The following is a 21,870-nucleotide window of genomic DNA, read 5'->3' on the forward strand; positions in this document are numbered from 1 at the left end:
TTTTGGCCTGTAACTCAATATTTTTAGTTATTTTTGGTGACAGGGTTGGTTCAAATTAGCCCATCAATACTGAGGATAACAAGTTCTTGATGTATATTTCAGAAGAATATCTGTGGTTCCCTTATGGAGAATACTGTGAAGCAAGTTGGTGAGTGAGGTAGAGACAAAGGGAAGAAGCAGGAGGTCAGTTAGGAATCTGTTATTGTTCAAGTGAGAAATGAAAATGGTGTAGGTCAAGGTAACATAGAAGGGAGAGGCAGTAGGATTTGGTGCTGATTGGACATGGAACAGGACAGAAATAGGAATCAAGATGTCTTGGGTGTTTTTCATGACCAGCAGCAAAAGTGGGGTGCTGTTTGTTGGGATGGAGAAAGCTAAGAGGAGAAAGTTTAGGGAAATAAATCAAGAATTCAGGTTGGGGAATGTATGTTTAAGATGCCTATTAGGCATCCTGTGGAGATATTGAGTAGGAAGTTGGCAAGATGTGTCTAGAGTTCAGAATAGAGGTCTGGACTGGACATACATACTTGCAAGTTATCAACAATATGGATGACGTAAAGATACGAGAATGAATGAGTTCACCAGGGATGGAAATAGAAACAGAGAAGGGAGTAAACTTAAAGCCTGAGCCTTGGGACATCTGATGTTTAGAGTTTGAAAGATGAAGGTTCATCAAAGGAGGCTGAGAAGGGGTGTGGTCAATGAGGTCGGAAACCCAAGAGTAGTGCCCCAGAAGCCAAGAGCAGGTGTTTCGAGAAGGAGAGAATAATCAGCTGGGTCATATGCTGCTGTAAGTTTAAATACATTGTTGTGAAGTGAAAATTGCTCATTATATTTGGAAAATACTTATTTAGGGAAGTAAGTTTAATGAGAGCTCATTCAAAGAGGTGGAAATGAAATTCAGACCGAAGGTGGGTTCAAGAGAGAATGATAAGGGAAGAAGTGGAAAAGCAAATGTAGACAACCCTGAGCTTAGCTATAAAGGGGAACAGAGAAATGAGGTCCCCATGTTCTGCTAGAAAGGAATATGGGAATGATGCTAATCAGGAAGAATTTTTTAAAAGATGGGAATTATCATAGCAAATTTGTTTCCTGATGAAGATGTTCCTCTGGGAGAGAAGAATTAATATGGGCGACAATGCAGGGCAGGAAGAGAAAGGGGAAATGAAATTTGATATACAAGCAGAAGCGTTAATCATATCCAGGAGAACAGATATTTCACTTATAGTAGTAGGTCAAGTTTATGTGTCCTGGGATTGGTAGAGGAAGTAGTGATGTGACAGTGGTTTTATTTTCTACAAGAAGCAACGTCATTTGATGAGAGGTGAGAGGAAGCATGAAGGAGGCTTGAAAAGTAAAGAATGCTGGACATATAATTTCTTCATAAATAAAATATGTTCACATTCAGTTTGGAATTGGAGTAATTTAAACATTTGAAAACTTCTTTATAATTATATCAAACTATTAAAATATTTATTATGTAACAATTAATGACTATAAAAGATTCTCTTTTTTTTTGGTTTTTTGAGACAGGGTCTCTTATATAGTTCAGGCTGGCACTGAACTCACCCTGTAGCCCAAGCTGGCCTTGAACTCACAGCAGTCCTCCTGCCTCAGCCTCCTTAGTGCTGGGATTACAGGTGTGTGACACCATGTCCGGCTCTATAAGATTCTTAAGTAGAAATGCCATCTCTTAAACTTAAGTAAATGACCTTTACAAAGTTATAAAATTATTTACTCTAGAAAGGATATTTGGTAAACAGAAGGAAAAAAACCTCCTTTTCCATAATCTATATTCCTACCACTGAAGCCTAACCCTATTAGGTTTCTTTTTCCTTGAATGCCAAGGTGCCCCCCCCCCTTTTTTTTTTTTTTTTTAAGAATAGTTAAAATCATGTTTTCTATACAATTTGTCCTGTGCTTATCAGCTAGCCCTGTAAATATTTTTCCATGTTACTGCATAGTTTTCATGACTATCAAATAGTTGGGTCATTATTTGCAGAACAATATCCTATTGTTGGGCATTTAAGATTAACAATTTTTAGTTGTTCCATGTAATTATTTTGAACAAATGTTCCTAAGAAACTCATTGTGTGCCTACCTTTCATGATTTGATCAGCTGGGTTGTTTTTGAGTTGTATAGCATAGAGAATAATTCTGGTTTGACTTTTCATTGTGACTTCCCAGTCATACTGTGTTTAAGTAGATTTTCTTTTCTAATTTTACTAATTATATGTTAGGTTTGAAGTTGTCACAAAGAAACAATGTGCGTCCTGGTTGTTTTGTTACAATTTGGAATGTTATTCTAATCTTACACCAGATTTTAGAGTGTATATTCAAAGTAGGAAAAATAGGTATAAATTTCCTATGCTGAATGTGAGCACATGCATGGCAAATATATACTAATAAAAAAATTGAAAGAACAAAGTATGAAATATTGCATATTTTAATAGGTTGATCCGGGGATTAGTTTTGGATCATGGTGCCCGTCATCCAGATATGAAGAAGTGGGTCGAAGACGCATTTATCCTTACTTGAAATGTATCACTAGAATATGAAAAAAACATATGTTTTCAGTTCTCTCTCTCTCTCTTTTAGTTTTCACTCATTTTTTCATTGGCTTTACAGATTAATGGGTTTCATTTTGGCAGATTCGTGTATTCGCATAATGTACTTTCGTCATATTTAACCTCCCCTGCCTTGATTTCCTCAGTTGCACATTTTGGGGGGGTTCAATATATGGTGTTTATTTTGCCCATATCATTTATCTTTATAGCTTTTGAAACTGTTTTTTTTCCTAAAAGGGTTTTTAAAATATGTGTCTTCCCTCCCAGATGTTTAGTATAGATTTCTAGCTTTCCCTCTGTTTTTCTCTCTGCCTTTACTAGTTTGTGTTTTAAAAAAATCTTTTAGAGAAGTGAGCTCTAGTTTCTTTTATAAGACTGCAGAGGAGAAAGAGAAATTGGTAAATGCTGAAAGAAAATGTATTGAAGATAGAGAACAAAAATTAATAGATCTGAAAGACAAAGTGTGCTGATTCCAATAAGGGATTTGTTGTCATTAATCAAAAGGTGAGAAGGCTAACTTAGATTTTAATTATTTGTAAATTATCTTCAGCATTCCTCAAAGTGAACTCCTGGTGGTCCCTAAGACTTTTACGGTATCTGAAGTCAAAATTATTTTTATATTAATCATTATGCCTTTTACACTCTTGACATTTGCAATGATAGTGCAAAAGCAATGATAGATAGAACTGCTAGCACCTTTGTACAAATAAGGCAGTAGCACCAAACTATGCTAGTAGTTATCATGTTCTTTATTGCCATACCACCGCATACTTGCAGGTAAAGAAAAGGCAGTTTCATTTAAGAATGTCTGGATGAGGTGGTAAAACTTACTAATTTTATTAAATTTTTAATTCTTAAGTATGCATCCTTTTGTAGTTCTTTGTGGAAAAATATGAGGCATAGACAAAGCCCCTCTGCTGTATACCGATGTGATGGTATCTTGAGGGAAAAGCCCTGTATAACTGAACTGTGAGCTAAATGAGCTACTTTTGGAAAGCCATTTTTTCTTTGAAAGCCACACTTGAAAGTGTGACTGACAGACAAATTATGGTTATTTAGATTTGGGTAGTTGGTAGATTGTTCTGAAAAATGAATGAAACAATTTTATCACTTCAAGGAAAACACCTGAAAGTATTTAGTGCTGATATAATATTTGAGTATAACTCAGCGAACCAATATTTTGTGAATGACTAATCCATGCATGATTTTACAAAATTATGCATCGATAAATAATCCATTTAATGTATAAGACCAGTGGATTTCAATGTGAGAGTCTGCAAAGTTCATTGACATGGTTCAATATTCCATATAGAGTAACCCCTGAGAAACTACATATTACTTGTTGAGTTTTGTTATAAACATACTGTGAGAGAAGCATATCCACAGTTATCTGAAAAAGCTATTAAAATATTCCTCCCTTTACAATATTTATCTACATGAGGCCATATTTTCTTCTATAATTGAACCAGAATACCATATCATACCAAATTGAGTGCAGAACTGTATGAGAGAATCTACCTGATTTCCATTTAGACAGATACTAAAGAGATGTACAAAATTATAAATCACTCATATATAAATATATTTTTGGAAGGTATAGTAAATGTTCATTAAGAAGCAGTATTAATATAAAATGGGTTTATTATTACTTTAAATGTATTAAAATTCTAAATCTTCTCAATTTTAATTTATAATATGATTAAAACATTTATAATATGGTAAATATAGATACAGCTCACATAAACAAAAGCTCTTTGGGTTCTTAATTTTTTTTTTTTGTTCCGGGGATCAAACTCAGGATGTTGCGCTTGCGAGGCAGGCGGCGGCACCACTGAGCTAAATCCCTGGCTGGGCTCTTAATTTTTAAGAGTATTGGGCCTTGTAGACCCAAGTTCGATCCCCGGTACCAAAAAAAAAAAAATGAGTATATCATAGTGGGCCAGGGATTTAGCTCAGTGGTTTCACTCCCTGCCTCGCAAGTGCAAGGTCCCGAGTTTGATCCCCGGTGTGCCAAGTCCATAAAACTTGAGAAATATTGTTTTAAAATATGTAGGGGCGGGGATGTAGCACAGTGCCTGCCTGTCAAACGTGAGGTCCTGAGTTGGACCCCTGGTACCAAAAAAGCAAAAAACCCCACCCCGACTCTTTTAAAATATGTTTATGGGGCCAGGGATTTAGCTCAGTGGTGCCACCTATTATATATATGCATACATATATATGGCTAAGGTTGTGGCTCAGTGGTAGAACAGTGGCCTAGTATGTGTTCAGTCTAAAGAAAAGCAAAAATAAAAAATCAAAAGACGGAAGACGTATTTATAATTTTTATGATGATTTGATTATAGGGAACTGACCCATTTTCCTTAGATACTCTTGCAAAACATGGAATAGTAGCTCTCTGCAGAGCAAAAAGAAGAAATATGGAAAGGTAAGCTTGCAAATTATGTATCCCAAGATTTTTAACAGACTAAATTGAAATTTTCCCATGTGTATTCCTTTCATCTTATTAGTAAATGTTCATGAGCAAAATAGTAGTGTACAAATTTCAAATTTTGTCTTTAATTTCAGTACATAATTAAACTGTCAAAATCAAGGTTGTTAACCTACTTCAGAATTTTGTTGAAGTATCAGGAAGTTTTCTTTCTCTTTAAAACAGATTTTAAAAACAATATAGCACTGCATGATCTCACTTATATATGTAATCTAAGAATGTTGCACTCATAGAAGTAGACAGGAGAATTGAAGTTACCTGGGGTGAGGCAGTGGGGAGGTTGAAGAGTTTAGGAGGTGTTGTTCAAAGGATTTCTTTTGTATTAGAAGGATAAACACGTGCAAGGATCTATTGTGTAACATGGTGACTATAATTAATAACAATATTGTTGAAAAAACTAAGAGTAGATTTAAGTGTTCTCACTACAAGAATGATAACCTTGAGAGATAATGCATAGGGTTAATTAGCTCAATTTAGACATTCTACTATATATATTTAAAATATCATGTTGTAGCTAATAAATATATACAGTAGTAATGCAGTCTTCTATGTTAATTCTCTTCTTATCTGTTTAGCATTTGTGTTTTCCATAACAAAAGCTATGGTGATGTATATGTAATTTCAGACTCACTCTTGCTTGTGGTGGAATGGCTGTGAATTGTCTTGAAGACCTTGATATAGATTGTTTGGGATATGCTTGTCTTGTATTTGAATATACATTAGTGAGTACTTCTGTGAATAGTGGTTATAATATGAACACTAAGCCTTTTTAAAAGTAATAATTCACATTTTGTGTTTGGAGATCTGACTAACCCACAGGATAGATTTTACAATTTATTTATCTAAATATTAAGAGTTCAAATGTAACTTAACTACTTTAAAACATATATTTAGTTATGTTTGATAAGAAAAAATCACATCAAGATTGGGTTATAATATAAACTAGGTCTTTATTTCATGACATTAACTATTAAATTTATGGAGTTTTGTGTGTGTGTGTGTATTTGTTTTTTGTTTTTTTTTGCACTGCCAGGGATCAAGCCCAGGGCCTCATGCATGTTGATAAGCTTTCTACCACTGAGCCTTACCCCCAGCCCTAAAGTTGTGTCTTTGCGTGTCATTCTTTAGCGTGAAGAAAAGTTCACTTTTATAGAGGGTTGTGTTAACCCTCGCTCTGTCACCTTGTTGATCAAGGGACCAAATAAGTATACTCTCACACTAATCAAGGATGCCATAGAGATGGTCTTCATGCCATCAAAAATGCCATTGAAGTTGGTAAGCTCTTTTTCTATAACAGTATAAACCTCACATATTTTCAAAGTAAGAATAAATTTGTTATGATATGTATGTATGTATGTATGGCCAGGTGTGGTGGTACACACTTATAATCCCACCTTCTCGGGAGGATGAGGCAGTAGGATCTCAAGTTAGAGGTCATCGTGGGCAATTTAGCATGATCCTGTCTCAAGATAAGATAAGAAAGGACTGAAAATGGAATGGAGATATAGTTCAGTGCTCCCTGGTTTCAATCCCCAGTAATGAAAAATAAATTGATGATTACTATTCTTTCATTTTACTTTGGACAATTTGTAGCTTGGATTGTAAAGGGTTTCCTATGAAATATTCTTAATAGTATGTGGCCATCTTAATTAATTCTTGTTTATGAAATAAAAAAGCCCTTAGTTAAATGTTATAGTGTCATTTTTTATTTTTAGGAGTTTTTTTCTTAAACTATGAAAAAGCTTTGATAGCTCAGAACTCATTCTGTTACCTCAGGTGCAGTGTAATTTTAAGAAAGAAATATTAACATTTATTATTGTTATTATTATTATATTATTATTTTGCAGTGCTGGAGATTGAACCGAAGGTCTTCACACTGAACTACATCCTCAGCTCCTTTTTTATTTTTTATTTTGAGACAGAGTTTTGTTAAGTCACTAAGTCACCCAGACTGGCTTTGAACTTGTGATCCTCCTGCTTCAGTCTCCCAGAGTGCTGGGATTTAAAGTGTGCACTATCACACCCTGCAACATTTATTATTTATTGACAATTTATAATCAACTTCCTTCTAAAAAGAGTTGGGGTAGATAATTTGATAAAAGCACACATTTAAAGTGGAATAATAGGCACATGAAAAGATGTTGAACATCATGAGTCATTAGGGGAATGAAAAAGCACAAAGAGATACCATTTTACAACTTTTAGGATGGCTTTAATAAAAAAGCTAAACAACAATAACTGTTAAGTACAAGGTTGTAGGGAAATTGGAACCCTCATACATTGCTGGTGGGAAAACAGTTTCTTAAAAAGTTAAACATAGTTTTTATATGACCCAGAAAATCCACTGTTAGGTATCTATGCAAGAGAGTTGAGAACATATGCCTGTACAAAATCTCTACACAAATGTTCATAGCAGCATTATTTATAATGTTCAAACATGGAAACAATCCAAATGTCCAATAGTTGATGAATGGATAAACAAAGTGGTATTTCCATATAATAGAGTATAGTAGGGTGTTATTTGCCCTAAAAAGGAGTAAAGTACCAGAATGTATTACACATGGATGAACCTTGAAAACATTATGCTAAATCAAAGAATCCAAATACAGAAGGTCATGTATTATATGATTCCATGTATATGAAGTGTCCAAGAAAGGCAAATCAGTGTAGACTGAAAGTAGATTAGTGGTCAAGGGCTGGGGTAATAGAGAGCAACTGGTAATGGGGACAGAATTCTTTTGGAGGGATGGTGAAAATGTTCTTGAATTAGATAATGGTGATGGTTGCATAGTCTTGTAACTGTACTAAAAAGCATCTGAAAAGTACACTTTAAAAGGATTGATTTTATGATATATGAAATATACATGAAGAATAATAAGAAACATAAATAATGGTTAGCTTTGATAAACAAAGCAATAGATGTGAAATGATGGTAAAATGATGGTAAAATAGTGGAAAATTAGAATCTAGAGAAAAGAATATAAATAGTAAGAAACATAATAACCGTCATTAATATTTAAGTTGCCAGAATATAAAGAAATATGATCAGTTACATAGATTTCATTACTGAAAAGGAGAAATCACATCATTCCTAAATGGAAATCATATGGGGTATTATATAAGGATCACTTCCTACTTTTTGTAGTTATTTTTGGTGGATGCTAACAGCATTTTTTTTTTTCAGGAAAAACACAATCCAGGCTTGAAGCCTTTGGTAGTTCCATCTGATTCTTAGAACTTAGGATACATAGAATGAATGGATTACTCTTTATAAAAAATATCACTTCAGAGAAGGTGAGCCAGTCCCAGCACCCGGAAGGAAGCTCCCCGCCACTATCCCAAGCTCCTAGGGCAGAGAAGCTGAGCTGGTCCCAGCACCTGGAAGGGAGCTCCCCCGTCGCCATCCCAGGCTCCTAGGGCAGAGAAGGTGAGCCGGTTTGAGCACCCGGAAGGAAGCTCCCCGCCTCCATCCCAGGCTCCTAGGGCAGAGAAGCTAAGGTGGTTCCAGCACCTGGAAGGAAGCTCCCCCGCCACCATCCGAAGCTCCTAGGGCAGAGAAGGTGAGCCGCGTGGGCGCCAGAAGCACCCACCCCCCCGCCATGGAAATGAGAAGACACGTAAACAAGCCTCAAAAACAGACTTCCAGATCACCTACAGCAACCCCAAAGGGAAATGAGGTGGAACAATCTGATACTCAACCACCTGGACTCTCTGAACTGGCAACAAAAGAGGATCTGGGAAAAATGAAATCAGAAATAATTACTCAGATAACAGCAAAGATTGTGCTCATAGTGCAAGACATGATTAATCTAGAGAGGACACAGATAAAAAATAGAGGATCTGAGGAACATGATGGAATCCCACCATAGGAAACAAATGGAATCCATAAAACAGGTACAAACAGATTTCCAGGAGATTAAAAACTCCATCGAAAGTCTGTGCAGCAGAATGAACCAATGTGAGGATAGAATTTCACATATAGAAGATAAGATTGCAATTAGTGAGGAGGAAAAGAAAAATTGCTTTAAAATTGTAACAGAACACGAGAAATCAATCCAGCAGCTGCTAGACGATGCAAAGAAGATTAACATAAGACTGATTGGGGTCAATGAAGGAAAGAGGAGAGAATGCAGATGACATGAAAAAACTGTTCACAGAAGTGGTGGCAGAAAACTTCCCAAGGAGGGGAAAAGAACTTGACATACAGATAAATGAGGCATATAGGACTCCAGCTAGCCTTAATCAAAAAAAATCTACACATAGGCATATAATATTTAGGATTCCAGAAATCCAACAGAAGAACAAAATTCTACAAGCAGTGAGAGAAAAGAAACAAATCACATAAAAAGGAAAGCCCATCAGAATCACAGCAGACTTCTCAATGCAAACCCTCAAGGCAGGAAGAGCTTGGAGTGATGTATTTCAAGCCCTAAAGGAAAACAGGCTCCAACCCAGATTGATGTACCCTGCAAAACTATCTTTCAAAATTGATGGAGAAATAAGATACTTTCACGATAAAGAGCACCTCAGGAACTTCATGAATACCAAACTGGCACTCCAAAAAATTGTAGACAATACCCTAGGAAAAGACAAAGAGGATCACAACCCAAGGAAACCCTGCAGAATGAATCCATTGGATGTGACAAGTTAAACGCAAAGGGGGAGAATCCAACAAAAAGAAAAAGTCATGACAAGGCTTTTAAAACTTTTAACTTCATCTCCCTAATGAGTGTATAATTCAGTCTTATTATTGTACTGATTAGTATTTTTCTGATTCTAGAGTTGCACACCTTTCCTTGTGCTATGCTGGCTATTTATCATCTTATGTCTACATTTTAATTGGGTTGTCTATTAATGAGCTCTAAGAATTCTTTATATATTCTGGTCATAGGTTATATGCATTGGAAATACGGTCTGTTTAAGGACTACTTTTCATTTTAATGATGTCATTTAAAGTTCTAAATTTTGATGGAATCTCATTTATCAATTTTTTTCTTTTATACATCATGTCTTTTGTATCCTAGGTAGTTCTTGCCTACCCTGAATTCATAAATATTTTCCCTTATAATTTCTTCTTAAAGTTTTATACTTTTAGGCTTTCTTATTTAGGTTCATAGATACCTTCAAGTTATTTTTATGTATGGAAATAAAGGGTTGAGGTTAATTTTTTATATATGGATACCAGGTGTTCTAGTGGTGTTTGCTGAAAACACTTTCTCTTCCTCGGCTCTTGCATTGAGTTTATATTCTATAAAATGCTAATGTGAAATAATCTTTCAAAACTCAGTGGACCATATATGTGTGGTTCTATTTCTAGATTCTCTGTTTTATTCCAATGATCTATATGTCTTTCCTTACACCAACACTGCCTTGATTACTGTAGCTTTAGAAGAAGTCTTAAAATTAGGTACTAAACATCTTCCAACACTGATTTTTTTTTTGTTTTTTTTAACTTTTCTAGGTCCTTTGTACTCCTACATTACTTTTAAATTTCAATAGCCAATTCTTCATTTATAGCAAGTATACACAGATCTGAATTTTTATATATACCTTGTGTTTTCTAATCCTGTTAAATTCAAGTACAAGTTCTAGGGGCTCCTAGAGATTGCTTAGTATTTTCTCTGTAGATGATCATTTCATCTACATATAGAGATTTTGCTTCTACCGTGCCAATCCTATCCTAATTGTGTCGTTTTATCGCCAGACTATTTTGGTGGGGACTAGGTTTCAAAGTTTAATGGACAGATAAAGAGTAAGCATATCTGCCCTTGTTCCCCACCTTAAGGAGAAAGCATTGTATCTTCTCCATTCATATAAGGCGTTCTCGCTGAAAGTATGGAGTACATGTCTTTAATCTGTTGAGAAGGTTCTGTTCTACTTCTAGTCTCCTGATAGCTTTTACCATGAACAGCTGTAGAATTTAGTCCAAAACTTTTTCTCCAACTAGTGACAGGATCATATGGCTTTTTTCTTTCTTCTGTTAAAATGATGACTTTTGGGGGTGGATCTTCCAATGCTGAACCAATACTGCCATCCCTATAACAAAACCACTTTCTACATCCTGCCAGATCTGACTTCTAAGAGTTTGTTTTGTTAAACAAATTTCTATCTATGTTCATACTTTTTTCTTCTATTATCTTTATCCAATTTTAGGATTAGTACAATGTTGAGTTCCTAAAACGAGGGGAGAAGTGTCCCTTCTTTTTTCTGCTTTAATTGTTTGATATAATTTATCAGTTAAAATGTATATGAGGCTGGTGTTGTCATATAGGTAGGTTTTCAAGCTAGGAATATACTTTCTTTTTTTTCATTTGGTACCGGGCATCGAGCTCGGGTCCTTGCGCTTGTGCAGCAGGCAGCGAAACCACTGAGCTTAATCCCCAGCCTATGGAATATACTTTCTTTAATAGGTGCTATTCAAATTTTATATTTCCTCAGAGTTAGTTTCATTAATTTGTCTTCCAAGGTACTTCTTAGAAGTTGTCAAATTTATTTCAAAAAAGATTTTTGTAATATGCTTTCTAGATCCTTTTAAATTCTGTAAAATCTGTGGTAATGTCTCTTAGATCTTAATATTGTAATTTTAAAAATGTATAACTGATATTGTGTAACAGGAAGAAAAGGTCTAAAGGAGCAGGGGAAGTGGGAGGGGTAGGGGAAAGGAAAAAAGAGAAAAGAAAAAATATGAGAAAAGGAAAAAAATGGAAACAAAGTCTTTGCAAATAGGGAAGGGTGGAGGGGGTGAGGGGAGGGCAAGGGAAGGGGAAAAAAATGTAAGAACCAAGATACTCATGTAATGGTACAAGATCCCAATGATGAATGTAACTGTATTTTATACCTAAAATGTACCAATAAAGTTAATGGGGAAAAATGTATCACTTCAACTGCTTAAGTTTGTTTAAAATAATTTTAGTGAGGTATAATTGACATTTTTTTTGTACCGGGGATCAAACTCCGTCCTTGCACTTGGAGGGCAGGTGGCGGAACCACTGAGCTAAACCCCCGGCCCCAAATTGGACATATTTAAAGTGAACACCCTGCACCATCATCTCAATCAAGATAGTGAACATATCCATCATCTCAGTGTCCACTGACAATATTTCCCTCCCACAGCTCCCCATAGCACTTCTTTCCCTGGTCTCCTTTCTGTCACTATAGATGAGTTTGCATTTTCTAATATTTTGTATGAATAGACTAATACAGTATGTACTCTATTTTGGTCTGGGTTTTACTCTGTATAATTATTTAGAAATTCATTGATGTTATTGTATCTTTCATACATATATATAATTTTCTTTATCTACTCATCTATATTGATGGGCAGCCAGGGTGGTTCCACAGCTTAGCTGCTGTGAATCGATCCATTATGATGATGGATATGCATGTATTGCTGTTATTTGCTGTCTTTGATTCTTTTGAGAATATACCAAGGAGTGACATAGCTGAATCAAATGGTAGTGTTTCTATTTTCAGTTTTTTGAGGAATCTCCATACTGATTTTCATAGTGGTTGTACTAGTTTACATTCCCACCAACAATGTAGGAGTATTCCTTTCCCCCACATCCTTACCAGCATTTATTGTTTTTTGTATTCTTGATAATAGCCAATCTGACTGCAGTGAGATGGAATCTCAATGTAGTTTTTTTTTTTTTTTGGTACCGGGGATCGAACTTGGGTCCAATGTGGCTTTGATTTACATTTCTGTAATGGCTAAAGATGTTGGACATTTTTTCATAAACTTATTGGCCATTTCTTCTTCTTTTGAGTAGTATCTCTTCAGTGAATTTGGCCATTTTTACCTCATGAACATGGCATATCTCTGCACTTAATGTGGACCTTTTTAAGTTTATCTAAGTAATATTTTTTATTTTCTGGTTTTTAGTAGCTTTTTACATATCTTTATTTCAGATTAAGCCCTGTGTGCTTCATATATTTTGATATTATTATATATAATATTTTAGAAATCTCAAGTTTCTGATAGTTGCTAACATAGAAATACATTCAAATTTTGTATGTTCTTGAATTTTACAGTCCGGCTAAGCTATTAATTTGAAATATTAAAAAAAAATATATATATATCATTTATATATATTTCATTGAATTGTTTATAATTATATATATATATTTCATTGAACTGTTTATATAAATGACTATGCTATCTGCTAATAAAGAGTTTTACTTCTTCATTTCTAATCTGAATATTTTTCATTTCTTTTTCATGCTATTTCATGGCCTAAACCTTCAGTGTAATGTTAACTAAAAATGTTGAGAGTGGAATCCTTTCCTCACTCTTGATCTAATGTGGAAAGCATTTAGTTTTTCTCCTGTATGCATGATATTAGCTGTAATAATATCATTAGATATTATTACATCATTATATATTATTACCTATCATTAGGTTTTTTTAAAAAAATCAAGTTGAGGAATTTCTCTTCTATGCCTAGTTTATTGAGAGTTTTAATCAAATGTAGATGTCAAGTTTTTGTCAGATGCCTTTTCTGTATCTATTGAGATGATCATATGGCTTTTCTCTCTCTCTCTTTTTTTTGGTACCGGGGGTCAAACTCAGGACCTAGCGGTTGCGAGGCAGGTGGCAGAACCACTGAACTAAATCCCCGGCCCAGCTTTTCTCTTTTAATTTCTTGATGTGGTAATTACATGGATTCAAATGTTCAGCCAACTTTACCTACTTAGGATAAGCTCTGCTTACTTATGATGCATTTTACTTTTAAAAAAATAAATGGAGGCCGGGGATTTAGCTCAGTCGTTTCGCCGCCTGCTGCGCAAGCGCAAGGACCCGTGTTCAATCCCCGATACCAAAAATAAATAAATAAATGGATTTAATTTTAAAATATGACAAAATATACACAATGTAAAGCTTACAATTTAACAATTTCTAAGAGTAGTTCTATAGCAGTAAATGCATTCACACTGATTGCACCCATTACCGCCATTCACCCTGTATTAGTCAGTGCTCACTAGAAAAAAAGATTTAATATAAGATACATATGAATTTACAAGGCAGGCTTACAATGGCCATCTGCAGAGTCAGGTATGGAAGAGTGCAAACGGGCGGTCTGTATCCAAAGGGTCCAGTCAAAAGTTGAAAGCCTGGAGCTCACTGTAGAGTCCCGGGCAAGTCTACATCAGGAAGCCAAAGGGTCTGTGCTGGAAAACCCGAGTATGCTGGAAGGCTGAAGAGTCTGCCCTGGAAGCCAGGAGATGGACGTTCAAGGTGAAGGTGAAAACTGGAGCTCCTCTGAAGAAACAGAAACAATAATTCCTTCTTCTCTTTTTATTCCAATCAGGCTGGTGCCACTTACACTTATTTCTGTTTTCAGTAAATTCATTCAGTCACACCCCAGAACTATGCTAAGCCAATCAGTTGGGCGTGTTTTTTTTTTAACTGAAGTTGGCACAGCAGTTATCTATGACATGTTCACACATTTTTCATCTTGTAAATGGAACTCTGTTCCATTAAACACTTAACTCCCCATTCCCCCCCACCCCTGTCCTCTTGGTTATCGCCATTCTACTTTCTGTCTTTAAATTTGACTATGTGCCACATATAAGTGTAATCATATGGTATTTGTCTTTTTGTGATTGGCTTTTTTCCACTTATAATAATGTCATCAGGGTTTATTCATGTTGTAGCATATGCCAGAACTTCCTTTTTAAGATAGAATATTGTATGTGTGCGTCCCATTTTATTTATTCATCTGTTGATGGAATAGCTTGTGTGGCAACTACCTGTTGGCTTTTGTGACTAATGCTGTTATATGTAGGTATCCTTTTATCTTTTTTTTTTTTTTTGGTACCGGGGATCGAACTTGGGTCCTTGCACTTGCGCAGCAGGCAGTGAAACCACTGAGCTAAATCCCCAGCCCTAGGTATCCTTTTATATATTGTTGCACTTCGTTGGTAAAATTCTAAGAATTTTTACATCTATATTCCAAAGGGATATTTAGTCTGTGTATATTTTTTCATGTAATACCTTTATCGTTTTTTGTATTAAAATAATGCTGTCTTTATAGAATGAGTTGGAAACCCTTTCTGTTCAAGTTTTTTAAGGTGTTGAGTTATGTAAAATTAGTACTTCTTCCTTAGATATTTGGTAGAAATTTGTCAGTAAAGCTGTCTGAACCATGAGTTTTCTTTATGGGAAAGTTTTTATCTACAAATTCAATTTAATAGATAGAGGGTTATTAAAGCTAGCTTTCAAACATTTTTTTGAGTAGGCTTTGGTAGCTTGTGTCTTTCAAGAATTTGTCCATTTACTCTAAGTTAGGATCAGCCCAACTAACAGGTATATCTGATTTGCTCCTTGTTTTTGGTATACAAAGTTTTATTGGAACACAGTCACTTGTTTATGTTTTGACTGTGACTATTTTTGTGTTAGTAGTAGAGTTGAATGGTTGCAAAGGAAATGGTATAGTGCATAAAGCCTACAATACAGTGGTATTTGGTTCATGAACTTAATTTGTTCCACGATTCTGGTCGAGAACCGAATTGGTAGTGAAGCAAATCAAGTTTCTCCATAAGATTCACTGTAAATAAGGTTAATCCATTCTGAACCATATGTATTTTTTTAACCACAAAAATATGAAACAAAGTTCAGCACAGTACAATATGAAGAGAGAGAACATTAACCTTGCTTGAGGTGACTTCTGGTGTGGACAGGAAGGTGGATGGGGAAGAGGTTATTGTTTGGAGAGAGAGTGGTTCTCCATAAGGATATCAGCAAGATCTCCTTCAGAGGTTTCCTCTTTTTTTTGTCTCTTTGCTGCAGGGTCAGTTTTGATGAATAATCTGTCTAATGTCACTTGTTTATCCTGTGTTTCATAATGCTCTGGAAATGAGAGACCACATTATCGTTTATCAGATTCAACACTCTGTTCATTACAGTTATGTCGGGGTGGTGTTTCTGAAAGAAATCCTGGCACTCATTCCATTTTTCCATAATGGGTTTTATCACATCACTGCAAACCTCCTCCCTGTCTTCCTCTTTTTCAGTGGAACACTCCTCAACAAGTGCCTCTGCTGCTCTGAAGTTCAACAAATTCTTCCATCATCAGCTCCTTTGTATGGTTCTCAGCAAGCCCCTCTATGTCTGCACCATTGATGCCCACACCGCCCCCCCAGTACAGGGGATCAAACTCAGGACTTTGTGTTTGCAAGGCAGGCGCAGTGCCACTGAGCTAAATCCACACCATTGATGTCCAGGCCCATACTCTTGCCCATGGACACAATCTCCTCCACTACCTGTGCATCAGACCTTTCAAAGTCACATTCAGTGACATATTCTTTTTTTTTTTGTTCTGCTTAAATTCTTTTATTGGTACATTTTAGGTATGCAATATGTTTACATTTATCATGGGATTCTTATACCTGTACATGATGTATCTTTGTTCTTATTTTTTCCCCATTCCCTGTGCTCCCTTCCCTATTTACAAAGACTTTGTTTCCATTTTTTCCTTTTCTCATAATTTTTCCTTTTCCTTCTTTCCTTTCCCCTTCCCCTCCCACTTCCCCTATGCTTTGGACCTTTTCTTCCTATTTCAAATTATCAATTATTCGTTTTAATCATTTTAATCCTTATTTACACTTTCAGTTTCTCACACTAGAGAAACTGTTTGGTATTTACACATGTGTGTCCTATTTATTTCACTTAAGAGTATGGCCTCAATGTGCATCCATTTAGCTATAAATATCTCTAGTTTCTTATTCTTTATGGTTGAGTAGTACTCCATTTTATAAAAAAAACCCCACATCTTCTTTATCCAGTTTCCAGTTGTTGGGCACTTGGGCTATTTCCAAGCTTTAGCGATTACAAACTGTGCTGCTATACACTTGGGTGCACATATATCACTGTGGTATGATTCTTTTAATTCTTTGGGGAAGATACCCAGCAGGGGAATAGCTGGGTCAAATGGGACCTCTAGTCCTAGTTCTTTGAGGTATCTCCATACTGATTTCCATAGTGGTTGCACCAGTCTGCACTCCCACCAACAATGGAGAAGGGTTCCTTTCTCTCCACAACCCCACCAGCATTTGTTATTGGTTGATTTCATGATAGTAGCCATTCTTTCTGGGGTGAGGTGGAATCTCAGTATTGTTTTCATCTGCATCTCTCGAATGACCAGTGATGTTGAACATTTGTTCAAATGTTTATTTGCTGTTTTTACTTCCTTGTCTGAGAAATATCTGTTCATTTCACATGCCCAGGTTTGAATTGGGGCTTTAAATTGGAGGTGGGTCTGATTTTTTTCAGTTCTTCATATATTCTAAATAGTAGTCCTTTGTCTGAGGTACAGCTGCTAAATTTTTTTTCCCACATTGTAGGTTGTCTGTTAGCTCTGTGGGTTGTTTCTCTTGCAGTGCAGAAGCTTTTTAATAAGATGAGATCCCAGTTGATTCTTTGTGCTACTTCCTGCGGTACTGAGGTTTTGTTCATGAAGTCTTTTCCTATGCCACTGTCTTCAAGAGTTCTACCTAACTTATCTTCCAGCAAGTTTAGTGTTTCTGTTTTAATATTTAGATTGTTAATCCACTTTGATCTTAGTTTAGTGTGTGGTGATAGATATGGGTCTAGTTTTAATCTTTGGCAGGTTGAAATCCAGTTTTTCCAACACCATTTGTTAAATAGGCTATCTTTCCTCCAATGAGGGTGGTTGGCTCCTTTGTCAAAGATGAGGTGGCTGAGTATGTCTGGAGTTGTTTCTGCATCTTCTAATCTATTCCACTGATCCTCAGGTCTGTTTCTTTGCCAGTAAAATGCTGTTTTTATCACAGTAGCTTTATAGTATAGTTTCAAGTTGGGGATTGCGATACCCCCTGCCATGTCTCTGTTGCCTAGAATTGCTTTTGCTATTCTAGGTCTCTTCTGGTTCCAAATGAATTTTTCGATTGTTTTCTCTAGTTCTGTGAAATATATTATTGGAATTTCAATCAGCATTGCATTAAATCTATATAGCAGTTTTGGAAGTATGGCCATTTTCGCTATATTGGTTCTTCCTACCCAGGAACAAGGGATGTCTTTCCATTTTCTTATATCCTCTTTGATCTCTTTTTTCAGAGTGCTGTAGTTTTCAGTGTAGAGGTCTTTTGCTTCCTTTGTTAGATTGATTCCTAGATATTTCATTTATTTGGATGCTATTGTAAAAGGAATTGTTTCCCTAATTTCTTTCTCAATGAGTCTGTTATTTGTGTATAAGAAGGCTATTTTTTTTTAGTGTTGACTTTGTATCCAGCTACTCTACTGAATCTGTCAATTAAGTCTAGAAGCCTTTTGGTGGAGTTTTTTGTGTCTTCTATGTGAAGTATCATATCGTCAGCAAATAATGACAGTTTAAATTCTTCCTTTCCTATCTTTATTCCTTTTATTTCTTTCTCTTTTCTAATTGCCGTGGCTAATGTTTTCAGAACTATATTGAAAAGGAGTGGTGATAGTGGGCATCCTTGTCTTGTTCCTGATTTTAGCGTGAAGGTTTTCAATTTTTGATCATTTAGTATGATGTTGGCTGTTGGTTTTTCATAGATAGCCTTAATCAGGTTGAGATAAAGACCTTGTATTCCAGTTTTCTTTAGGGTTTTTTTTTTATCATGAATGGTTGTTGGATTTTGTCGAATGTTTTTTCTGCATCTATTGAGATGATCATATGGTTTTTGTCCTTGACTCTGTTAATATAATGTATTACATTTATTGATTGATGTATGTTGAACCATCCTTGCATCCCTGGGATAAATCTCACTTGGTCAGGGTGTATGATCTTCTTGATGACCCTCTGTATTCTGTTTGCCAGTATCCTGTTGAAGATTTTTGTATCTATGTTCATTAGGGAGATTGGCCTGTACTTCTCTTTTTCAGTTGGGTCTTTCCCTGGTTTTGGAATCAAAGTAACATTTGCTTCCAGGAATGAATTTGGAAGTATTGCTTCCCTTTCAATTTCATTGATGAGTTTAAAGAGTAATGGTGATAGTTCTTTAAATGTCTTGTAGAATTCAGCACTGAAACCATCAGGACCTGGACTTTTCTTTGTTGGTAAATTTTTTTTATTACAGTTTTCAATTTCACTCATTGAAATTGGGGTGTTTAGAATTTCTATATCTTCTTCATTTAACTTTGGCAATTCAGTGTTTGTAGGAATCTCTCCATTTCTTCTGTGTTTTCCATTTTATTAGAGTACAGGTTCTCGAAGTAGGTATTGATGATCCTCTGGATTTCTCCTGGATCTGTTGTGACTTCACCTTTTTCATTCTTAATTGCATGGATTTGAGCCTTTTCTTTCCTTGTTCTGATAAGGTTGGCTAAAGGTTTATCAATTTTATTCTTTTGTTGGGCCGGGGATTTAGCTCAGTGGTTTTGCCGCCTGCTGCGCAAGTGCACAGACCCGAGTTTGATCCCCGGTACCAAAAAAACAAAAACAAAACAAAACAAAAAATTTTATTCTTTTGAAAAACCAGTTCTTTGATTCATTGATTTTTTTTGTATCATTTTCTTAGTTTCCATTGCATTGATTTCTGCTCTGATCTTTATAATTTCCTCTCTTGTACGAGCTTTGGGTTTGTTACGCTCTTCTTTTTCTAGGAGCTTGACGTTCAGCATTAAGTTATTTGAGCTTTCTCTGTTTTCCTAATATGGGCATTCACTGCTATGAATTTCCTGCATAGAACTGCTTTCATTGTGTCCTATAGATTCCTGTATGTTGTACTGGCATTATCATTTACTTGTAGAAACTGTCTAATTTCTTCTTTAATTTCCTCTGTGACCCACTGGTTGTTCAGGAGGGTGTTATTCAATTTCCATGTGTTTGTGGGGGTTTTGCGGTTTCTTATATGTTATTGATTTCCAATTTTATTGCACCATGGTCTGATAATATACAAGGGGTAACTTCAGTTGTTTTACATTTACGTAGACATGTCCTGTGAGCTAGCATGTGGTCTGTTTGGGAGAATGACCTGTGTGCAGCTGAAAAGAATGTGTATTCTAATTTTGTGGGGTGGAACACTCTGCAAACATCTATTAAGTTCATTTGTTCAGTAGCTTGGTTCAGTTCTAGAATTTCATTGTTAATTTTTTGTCTAGATGATCTGTCTATTTGTGATAGTGGGGTATTGAGGTCCCCCACTACAATTGTATTAGTGCTTATTTGGTTTTTCATTTCCATTAATATTTGTTTTGTATAGTTGGGTGCATTTGTATTTGGTGCATATATATTTATGATTGTCATCTCTTCCTCTTGGATTTTCCCTTTACAAGGATGTAGTAACCATCTTTGTCTCTCTTAATTAGTTTTGGTTTGAAATCTATTTTGTCTGCAAATAAGATTGCTACCCCTGCTTTTTTCTGGGTTCCTGTCACATGGAGAACTGTTTTCCATCCTTTTACTTTCCGTCTATGAATGTCTTTTTGAATTAGGTGTGTTTCTTGCATACAGTATATTGTTAGATTTTGCTTCTTAATCCATCCTGCCAATCTATTCCTTTTGATTGGTGAATTGAGGCCATTAGCATTGATGGTTATAATTGATAGATATTGACTCATCCTTGTCATGATGTTTTTCTGTTGTTGGATCTTTTATTTTTTATTTTTCCCCCTTTCCCTTTAGCTTCTTGCCTTGCCTTGTGAGTTCCCTCTGTTGGGCCTCCTGGAGTTGTGACCTTCATTATCTTTTTCTAGGATATTGTTTAGAATTTTTTGGAGTACTGGTTTGGTGTTCATGAAATTTCTCAGGTGTTCTTTGTTGTGGAAGTATCTAATTTCCCCACTGATTTTGAAAGATAATTTTGCAGGATACAACAGTCTAGGTTCAGTGACATATTCTGGAAAGTTTCTTCCAGACTAAATTTAAGGTTCGTTCTGTGACATCTTCCCAGGTTTTGTCAATGAGGTTGATGCAGTGGAGGACATTGGAATGTTTTTTCCAGAACTCTTTCAGAGTCAAAGACATCTCTTCAGTGACATTAAAACAACTGGTGAAGAGTGCCTTTGTGTACTCTTGAAGCTTCTTGAAGTTGCAGTTACTTGCTGGTCCATGGGCTGCAGAGATGTGTTGTGGGAGAGGAGCTTGACCTTTATGAAGTCATACTCTGGATTCATATCATTTACCAAAGCTGGAGGGTGTGCAGGGGCACTGTCCATCAGAAGAAGGCACCTTTCAGGCAGTTAGCTCTCAGATATTTCTTAATGATGGGTGCAAACACCTCATGCAGCCATTCCATGAACAATTGCCTTGTGACCAAAGCTTTTGCATTGCCCTCCACATGACAGGCAGTCTGACCTTCTTCACATTCTGTTCCTTGAATGCTCAGCGGGTCTGGGAATGGTACACGGCTTAATCTTCAGATCAGTACTGTGCTTGGACATAGCAAAAGAGTTAATCTGTCCCTCATGAGCTTGTGGCCCAGCAGTACCTTTTCCTCCTGTGTGATACAGGTTTTGTTTGGCATCTTCTTCCGGAGGAGCCCTGTTTCATTGCAGTTGAACACTTGCTGAGTGATGTATCCTTCTGCTTTCATGAATTCTCCAAATTCTTTCTTGTATGGTTCTTCAGTGGCCTTGTCATAACTGGAAGCCTCACCATGTCTTATCAGACTGTGGATGCCACTTCTCTTGCACAATTTATGAAACTGCCCTATATAGGGCAGTTTAAATTAATTACTTGTTGCACTTGTATAGGGTTTTCTTGCAGTAAATCACTGTGTAAGTTCCTGGATTTTTCACCATTCATAGCTTCACCAGTGCTATCACCTGACATCTGTTTTTCTAACCACACTAACAAAAGTTTGCCCACCTCTTCAGCACATGTGTCATCT

The 21,870-nt window shown here is 36.0% G+C and overlaps 1 protein-coding gene across 1 annotated transcript in view; it reads left to right on the forward strand.

Moving 5' to 3' along the window:
* The window catches only part of Cct6b (chaperonin containing TCP1 subunit 6B), a 46,460-nt gene that overhangs the window by 16,529 nt on the left and 8,061 nt on the right, over nt 1-21,870 (forward strand). The window contains 7 exon segments of the mRNA XM_087192038.1: nt 2,454-2,569; nt 2,919-3,033; nt 3,035-3,071; nt 4,910-4,992; nt 5,681-5,777; nt 6,184-6,286; nt 6,289-6,330. Coding sequence (XP_087048164.1) covers nt 2,454-2,569; nt 2,919-3,033; nt 3,035-3,071; nt 4,910-4,992; nt 5,681-5,777; nt 6,184-6,286; nt 6,289-6,330 — 593 coding nt within the window.

This window comes from Heterocephalus glaber, unplaced genomic scaffold (assembly GCF_053883595.1).
Source record: "Heterocephalus glaber isolate CG9 unplaced genomic scaffold, H.glaber_assembly_v1.0 deba00001564, whole genome shotgun sequence".
In the NCBI taxonomy this organism is placed as follows: Eukaryota; Metazoa; Chordata; class Mammalia; order Rodentia; family Bathyergidae; genus Heterocephalus; species Heterocephalus glaber.